The sequence below is a fragment of the Centruroides sculpturatus genome, unplaced genomic scaffold, assembly GCF_000671375.1.
Source record: "Centruroides sculpturatus isolate CEXI.00-Female unplaced genomic scaffold, Cexi_2.0 scaffold1475, whole genome shotgun sequence".
NCBI lineage: Eukaryota > Metazoa > Arthropoda > Arachnida > Scorpiones > Buthidae > Centruroides > Centruroides sculpturatus.
Window position 1 is genome coordinate 102,404 of NW_019385693.1, and position 9,405 is coordinate 111,808.

The following is a 9,405-nucleotide window of genomic DNA, read 5'->3' on the forward strand; positions in this document are numbered from 1 at the left end:
AAACATTTTTCTGAGGTGTGTTTAACAACGGGTTCGAAAACTTTGAAAATGTTAACAACGGGTTTGGCCAAACCTGTGCGAACCCGCTGAATATCACCACTGATCTTAACACAAAAAAAGAAAAAAAGTGAACTTTTAAGAAATTTGCAGGATTTCTCGGGATGAGAAGTATTTCCCAGGTTAAAAAACAGTCTGGATCTTGAGATTTCATTTGAGAAACCCTACATATAACTTAATGTTTGAAATTGAGATTTGAGTTTTAAGATCTGTTTTTCAAAATTTTCTTATAATTTATTTATTATTAAATAATATTGATAATCATTTATAAGATTGAGTTTTTTATATTATAAACCTATATTCTCTTAAAATTGAAATACAGAACTAAAATATACATTTTGGATGCATAACATTTTAAAAGTATTTTTCTATAATCTTATATAATAAAACATTTTATTAACATATTTTTTTTATTTAGTTTAATGAATCTCTTTTCCTGGAGTGGACTTGTTGATATGAATTATGTAATTTCTGATCTCTTCAAAGTTCCAAGTATACAGGTATTTTCTTATTTATTTATTCATTTGGAAAAGATAACATTATTTCTATTAGAACAGAATTGTCTTTAACAATTTTTACTCCTTGGACTACAATACAGATAAACATGATTCTATAAGTAGATTAAATACAACAGCCATTCATTTTCATTTCTATTATATTATCAAAATCATCAGATTTTTATATTTTTTAAAATAATAAATAATTTTACATATCAGGTTATTTTATTTTGCATATTGTTAGAGTTGTTTTTACATATAAAGTAATTTTAAACAACTCTAAGACAAATAGGGAAGACCAGTAAAGTCTAGAATAGTTATCTGTAATACAGAATGCATACATTAAACAGTATGTCAGACTTGCAGTGCAATAAGAACATAACAGTGGAATTGGAAATAAGAACAAATGAACCAGGAGATATGACAGAAGCTTTATTGAAAAAACTAGACACAACCAACGAAGACATATATATATTCACACAAATAAGAATAGTTTATCAAACCTAGTCAGGAAATAACATAATGTATTAGTGGAAAATACTAAGCAACATCATAAAAATAATGAGTCTATTAACAGCTACTTTGGATAGAAACAACTGCTAAAAACATTTTTCTGAGTAGATGAAATGTTCAAGAGATTAAAAAACAGTCTGAAAAAGTTTCGTATTTAATCACGACATACAACAGGATTATGCAAGAACAAGTTATAATGTTAAACAATTTCTGATGATAATCTGAAATTAAAACAATAGATAAGTCTAGTTACATATAATAATTTATTTTATATTGAGAAAATAATATAAATGAAATTTTATTTCTAGACTGGTAGGATGGAACGCATAATTTCTGCTCTTTCCAATGAAGAAGAAGAAATGTTTCGAAACATGATGAGAAGAGTACATCACATATTAAGGGTATGTGATATAATAGAAATGTTATCAAAATAATTTGAATAAAACTAAAAAAGTCTCATTATATCTCAACTTTTAAGTTTTGTTAAAATACTATATACTTCCATCCCTGATCTCTGTTTCTGATTGGGCTGACATGAATTGATCAAAAGTCTCAAACTTTGAACCAATTCATGTGAGCCCAATCTGCTCTCTCAATTGGTCTTTCCTGCATAACCCTTTGATCTCTGTCAATACAAAAATAAAAAATTCATGCAAATTGTTATATATTTGGAATTACAGAAAACTAAGAAACAGATGGATTAATAAATGAGAATTAAGCTAATGATGATAAAATGTATCTAATTGATTTGACTTTGACTTGATTATGTTGTATAAACAAAATATTTAAGTGAAAGTAAAAATGTGAAAACTGAGAAAATTTTTATTTTGAATCTTTGAAATGTTTCTATATATACATTTATTTATTTTTTTCAGGTGGCTCGAGAAAGAGATGTTAGAGTCATGATAGATGCAGAACAAACTTATTTTCAACCGGCCATTAGTAGGATAACTATGGAATTAATGAGGAAATATAATAAAGAAAAGGCTTTAGTTTTCAATACTTATCAATGTTATTTAACAGTAAGATTGATTTTAGTTTTTTATAAATAATAATTTAATTATTCAGAAGTAAAAATGGATATATAGAATCTGAGCTTTTTTCAGCCAGAAGTCACCAGTACAGCACACGGCAGATAATGTAAAAAAGTTTTGGTAGTTGCTACATATTCAGTAAAAATAATTCTATATCTTCAGTTATCATATATGCATACAAACAGTAATTAGTTTAGCAATAGAGCATTATATAGAGTAATGCATTCATTTTCTACATCTGTGTATTTTATAATATTTTCTATTTGAAATTCTTTTAAGGGGTATAAGAGTATTTCCAACAAAATCAGACATATGAATAACAATCTTTTATGTATTCTTACAAAACATTGAATGTTATATAGCAACTGATAAATTTTTTGGTGTTTAACAAAATTCTAAATTTATAAAGTAAATTTACTTCACTGATTGCTGTTTTATACTTCTTTTACCATTTTTATATCCTAATAATTATAAATTTCTTGTTATGGAATTTTTCTACTTTACATTAAAAATATAATTGCAATTTTACAAGCAAATTCATAGTAAAGTTGAAATATGAGGCTTTATTTTGAGTGCTTGTAAGGTTTCACAATACTTCACTGATTATTTTCCCTTCACCAAATACTCCATGTTAACAATGTTTCTTCCAACCCAAAAAATTATCATGTTCTTCTGAGTAGGAGGAACAGTTCTGAATGTCCTAACAGTACTGCAGCAACTGTCTCATATTTTCTGGATGAAAATGAATTCATGACTCACCTTCAGTCAGTGGCGTAGCCTAGTGGGGATGGCAGGGGCAGCTTGCTCCGGGCAGCAGACACTTTTAGGGGCAGCAAAATTTCACAATAAATAATAATAATATCTCTAAAAATTTGAACCATTTCATTTCATATTTTTGTTGCACCTATGATTCGGACCGATTGAAACGAGCACGGAATTTTTCATTACTTATTCTGTGACGAAACTGAAATTTAGTCTTTTAAATTGAGATACCTAAATAAGGGGGTGGTGAAATTTTCCTCCGCCCTGGGCGGCTGACACTCGTGCTACGCCACTGCCTTCAGTGATGATTTGCATGAGAAAATTAGCACAAGTACTTGACAAACATTCATTCCTGGCATCTGTCAATTGTCACAAGTATCCATTAGTACAAATTTTAATGTGGCTCATTTTTGTAAATTGTTTCTCAGAAATATAAAGAGATAAAGTAAATTGGACAAAGTCATAATTATTTAAATGATTTTATAGAATGTCAGATATAATTTTAGGAAAATTTTTATAATGTGGATTAGTATAAATTTCATGGAATAGAAATCACAAATACCATGCTGTGCCAAGCTAAAAATAAAAATAACAATGAAAAGCAAATAAATGTATATCTACAAGCTAAAATCTAAATGCAACAACAACAGAAAAATATAAAGACACAAACACACACAAAAACAGAAATAATCAAGTATATTTAAAAATACACCATAAATTGTCATATTGCATAATACAGGAAATCCTTGTTAGTTTGAAATTCAAGGGACAAAATAATCATGATTTCAAATTATCAAGTTTCAAATTATCTGAGATGTACATATTTCTGTACAGTATGTCAAATGCCAGGTAACTGATATAATTTATTATGCAAATGAAATAGGCTACATGTACAGAAAATTATTTTTGCTAGTTACTAATTAATAATAATAATACAGGGTGATGAATGAATGGTGTGGTTTTAAAAATTAATAATAAATCTATTTATTACCTTATATGGGCAAACCTTACAGCACAAGCAGCGGCAACTGTTCAAGTTTTTTATGCGCTACCTGCTCTTCACTTGTCATGCTTACTGCGATGAAGATGAGTCTTCATTGCAGAAGACTCATCTTCTGCAATGAAGCCACTTTCCATGTGAGTGGCGTGGTGAACATGCACAATGTCCATATCTGGGGAAGCAAGAAACTACATATGCTGATAGAGCATCAGCATGACTCTCCAAAAGTGAATGTTTTCTGTGCGGTATCGCACAAGAAAGTGTATGGCCCATTTTTCTTTGAAGAACAGACAGTGACGGGTGACTCATTTCTAGACATATTGGAAACCTGGTTGTTACCCAAGCTGAACACCAATTATGATGACTATATTTTGCAACTGGACAGTGCTCCACCCCATTTTCACAGGAATGTATGTGAGCTTCTTAATCATGTTCTTCACTAACACTGGATTGGATGTGGTGCAACAGCAGACAACAACCTGCTCCCCTGGCCACCCTGTTTGCCAGATTTAACACCCTACGATTTTTTTTTGTTAAAGACCGAGTTTATGTACTGTCAATGCCCGTGTCCCTTGAGGAACTGTGTGATTGGATAAAGCATGCACTGTATACCATCACGGAGGACATGCTACACCACATATGGGAAGAATTTGATTACTGTGTAGATGTATGTCGTGTGACCTTGGGTTCACATATTGAAGAATTGTGATTATTGCATAAAAAACTCGGACAGTTGCCGCTGCTTATGCAGTAAGGTTTGCCCATATAAGGTAGCAAATAGATTTATTATTAATTTTTAAAACCGCGCCATTCATTTATAAACACCCTGTATAAATAAACTGCAGGTGTCTGGTGAAAACCACACAGGTTTCCAGGTAGCAGAATGCCTTGAAATGTAACCTGAATTATTTTTAAAGTGGCCCAAAAAGTAGTAAGTTGCCCTACAAATATCTGAGTCTGCTACTTGCAGCGCAGTCTTGCAATCCCAAAAACCAGTCATATTTTATGAGATAAGAGGAAAAAAGGGCAGTTCATGTGTGACACCCAAAAATGTGTTACTGTAAAAGCAAAGCCATATTGAACAGATTAGAGTTGTTCTTGATACATTGTTCTCTCATGCATATCACAGTTTGGACAGAATTTTCACATTGAATTTCAAAAGTAGCCATATTTTGAACTAACTGAATTCCTTAACATGTAAATCTCTATATCCCTCTGGGACAAAAGTACAGTTACAAACTAATGGAATTTTGAACTATCCAAGTTTGAATTAACAAGGATTTCCTGTACTATGTATTTCAGAATATGTATATAGTGTTATGCAGTAGGAAACTTGAGAAATTCATATTGTTTATTAAATACATAAACAAGAAGTTTTAATATGTCTCAAAGTTTGGCACACTTTCCAGTACAGAATTTTTATTGAGATCATTATTTAATAATGACTTCTGCAAATTATTAGATTGGTGAAAAAGTAATCTTGATTTCTAAAATTCAAATGCTTCAAAATTGTTGGATGATTGCCACTCCTCCTTTATTCCATTTCTTGGGATATTAGCCATAGACTTTCTGTCACTACTTGCTTTAAAATGCCATCTTTAATTAACAATAGTTTGCCATAATATTATTTATCACTTAAATCAAGATTGCAAGAATGAAACTTTCTTAAACCAGAGTTGGTATACTTGTTTGTTACCATATTACTTCCAACCATATCACAAATTTTTCAAACAAGTTGTAGCATTTACATCTCTCTTAAACTTGTAAAGTGTAATCAATCAAACCCACATTTCATTAGAAGCCATGAGTTTTCTTTCATAAAAAGTTGTGTATTGTTGAATCTTACCAGATACCACATTAGGTAGTGAATCATGTAATGACAAGAACCATTATACAAATTTTTAAGAAATAATAATGCTAACCCATAACTTCTAATCCTAATTTTCAAAATGAAATTACTTTCCCACCAATCTAATATTATATATATATATTTGATTAGATCTATTTTAAGTGCATTTTTTAGTTTTGACAAATATTTCATAGAAATTATTTTAAATATTTATTTTGTTAGTAATTTTAATTTCTGTTGAATTAAATTAAAGAATTGTTTGTTTGACTTTGAAAGTATTTAAGTAAGATTAGATGAAAATTTTAGTATAACATACAGACTAAGTATAGTATAAATGTTTATAAATTTATAACTGGTTATTATTGACTTCATTAAAATATTTAGGAGTTTATTTTAAAACTGTGTTATAAAAATTTTATTGTAAATGTTAATTTTAGCAAATTATTCATATTTGCAGGAAGCTTATAACAATGTTGTGTTAGATTTAGAATTAGCAAAAAGACAAAATATATATTTTGGTGCTAAATTAGTTCGTGGAGCTTATATGGAGCAGGTATGATTGGGCTTTACGCAATTTTTTTAAATCATTTTTAATGGAAAAAATATTAAACTTTTTATTAATTATTTAGGAAAGGCTCAGAGCAAAAAAGATTGGTTATGAAGATCCCATTAATCCTACATTTGAAGCTACTACAGAAATGTATCATTCCACTCTTACAGAAATTATGAATCAGATAGTTGAAAGAGGCAAAGTCGATGCTAAAATAGCAATTATGGTAGCTTCTCATAACGAAGATACGATACGATTCACAGTAAATAAGTAGGCACTCTCACAATACTTTGTTTATTTTTATTTTTTTGTTAATAGACAATGATTCTAAATATATAATTTTTCTAGGATGGAAGAAATGGGTATTTTACCAGAACATAAATTAGTTTGTTTTGGGCAGCTTCTTGGAATGTGTGATCAAGTCAGTTTTTTGCTTGGTAAGTACAAATTTTAATAAATTTACATTGAAGATAGTAGGCCTAATTTGTGCTAAAAACATTTGTTACTTTTAATAAAAAACACAATAAAAGCACTTCCAACTTAACTTTTTTCAACACACAAAAGATTGTAAATTGTAAAAACACAACAGTATAAGCTTTTATTCTCACTATTTCATGTACAATGGAATGGTATTTTTAATGCTTGCTTCATTTTATTGTTTTTCACCATTCAGCATGTAGGTATTTATTTTAGTTTCAGCCTATTGGATTTACAAAGCAGTTTTGCATGTAACATTTCGACCTTGACAAATATTTTTACTAAACAACAATCATCATGGGGTTTGTTTGAATCCTGGGCTTTAATTGAAGAAATGCATTACTTAAAATATGCATAAACATTTTAATCACAACTATTAATTATAGTTTTTTTATGTAAATTATCCAATGCTAAATGTAATTTAAAGTAAGTTACTTTCCTTCACATTACAGGTCAGGCTGGATATTCTGTATATAAATATGTTCCTTATGGTCCGGTAGATGAAGTATTGCCCTACCTGTCACGTCGAGCCCTAGAAAATCACGGAATGCTTCAGAAAATGGACAGAGAATGCCAACTTCTGAAAAAAGAATTGATACGTCGCATTCTGACCGGTCAGATATTTCACAAACCAAAAGGAAATTATAAACCTATATAAGATAAGTAATAGGTTTCTTTTAATAAATAAAAGAAGAGAACCATTTGTCGAAGTTTAGTTTTAGCTTTTGGCCGACGTACTGTGATAATAAAGAAATAGGATTTTGCAATACTTACCTTTCAATGTCGGACGCTCTTTACAGAGAATTGCACAAGATTTCCGGAAGATGCAAACTAGCATGGACGAAGATGCATCATCTATTATTTATATAGAATTTTAATAATATTTTCTATGTCAAAGTGTAAGAAAAGCACTAATCTAGACATTCGTGATATATTTCTCTTTAATTGTTACGCAATGGTTGTATTATATCACTCAATCAAATATGTGTCATTTTTCTTGACGTAATCGATTACGTCAATTCCGATATATCTGAAACAACACTTTTGTTTCTTTTGCATCAAAAATAAGAAAAAAGCTTTATTACATTATTTATGACATAATAAAATACTGAATTGGAATACATAAGATATTTCATTGCATCATTGTAGTTAACCACGTATATAAATAACGGTCAGCACTGTTATATCCAATATCAGATTGTACAGTACATAAAATATATGTTATTTTAAAAATACAATATATAAAAACTTAGTATATTAGCATATAAATTAAATATTAATAATAAATTTATGGATTAGATTATACTCACAAACTTAAGTTTATATTTAGAATAAGAGTTTTAGAATAAGAGAAGGGGAAAATTTGAACTTCCAAGAGGCTACATATATATTAAATCCATGTCTTTANTTATTTATTTTGTGAAGTTTATTAGCGTTTAGTTTAAAAAGTTGTTATAAATTTAAATTTTTTAGTGAATTTTATTTTATTTTGCATTAGGGAAAAGAATTTTTATTGTTTATTTTGATTTGGACATTATGCCTATTGCACATTAGACATTAAGCAAATGACACAAAGCAAATTATAAAATTCTACAATGTCCGCAAAAGCTTTTAAAGTAGAGCAAAAGATTTAAATGTATATAAAAAATGTTTTAAACAGGATAATTAAATATAATTTCTGTGATATTGTAATTTAATACCATCTTCAAAAGGTAACATTCCTTATAATAAAAGTTATAACTTTGTTTATAAAAAAAGAAGAGATAGAAGAACTAGTCCTCGAATCATTAGAAAATCATCTAGTCATTCCTTTCTTATCAATAAAGAATAGCTTATTTTGCAACAAAATGTTTTATAATTTCGGTTGTCGTGAAGAAATTTTAAATTTTGACGAAGAAGGCAACTATAAATATATATATGGGCGAACGGTTTATATTGCTGTTTAAATAAATTAATTTAAACTTTAATAATTGTTTATATATATTATCTTGGATCTAGAGAGGAATAGTTTGTCATCCAGTGGATTTTGTTAGACATGGAGAAGCAAAAATGTTTGCTGGAGATTTGTAAAGGCCATCAATTGAAAATATTAGATTGTAACATTCCAGATGTATATTACAGATATGAGATTTTCTTTGTATAATAAATAGATTGTTGTTGCAGTTAAAAAAAAAATGTTATTTCATGTTTTTCTGCAAAAATATGTTAAAAATGCAGAAGATGAAATAAAATTTTCATTTGCAAAATTTAGACTAATTAATTTAACATAAGTTATGTTAATTGATGATAAAAAAAAAATTATTACATTTTTACATTAAAATACAATGAGTTTAATGTAAAAATTCAAAATAAATACCTTAACAAAATATTTTTACTTATTTATTTTTTTAGAAGAAGAAAGAAAAAATATGTTTGATAATATTTTTATTTTTATATTTGTATGATTATTAAAGCCTTACAAAGAGTTATTCAAAATAACATATACAGGAGAGCGTCGATTTTCCGAAAGTCAATCATCTGAAACGTCGATCATCCGAAAGAATTCCAGTTGGCAAATTAAAATTTTCGCCACTGCTGTGGCGCTTCAATCTTTGGCTACGTCTTGGGCTACTCAAATATTTATACAGTAGAGCGTCGATTTTCCGAAAGTCAATTAGGTCTACAAT

At 28.7% G+C, this 9,405-nt stretch overlaps 1 protein-coding gene across 1 annotated transcript in view; it reads left to right on the plus strand.

Annotated features, from left to right (window-relative positions):
• The window catches only part of LOC111641249 (proline dehydrogenase 1, mitochondrial-like), a 33,763-nt gene extending 26,270 nt beyond the window's left edge, over positions 1 to 7,493 (plus strand). Inside the window, exons 7-13 of the mRNA XM_023387388.1 lie at positions 476 to 557; positions 1,376 to 1,468; positions 1,943 to 2,089; positions 6,170 to 6,265; positions 6,342 to 6,532; positions 6,611 to 6,699; positions 7,192 to 7,493. Coding sequence (XP_023243156.1) covers positions 476 to 557; positions 1,376 to 1,468; positions 1,943 to 2,089; positions 6,170 to 6,265; positions 6,342 to 6,532; positions 6,611 to 6,699; positions 7,192 to 7,397 — 904 coding nt within the window. The 3' untranslated portion in view covers positions 7,398 to 7,493. The remainder of the gene's footprint in view (positions 1 to 475; positions 558 to 1,375; positions 1,469 to 1,942; positions 2,090 to 6,169; positions 6,266 to 6,341; positions 6,533 to 6,610; positions 6,700 to 7,191) is intronic.
• The last annotated feature ends 1,912 nt before the right edge of the window (positions 7,494 to 9,405 follow it).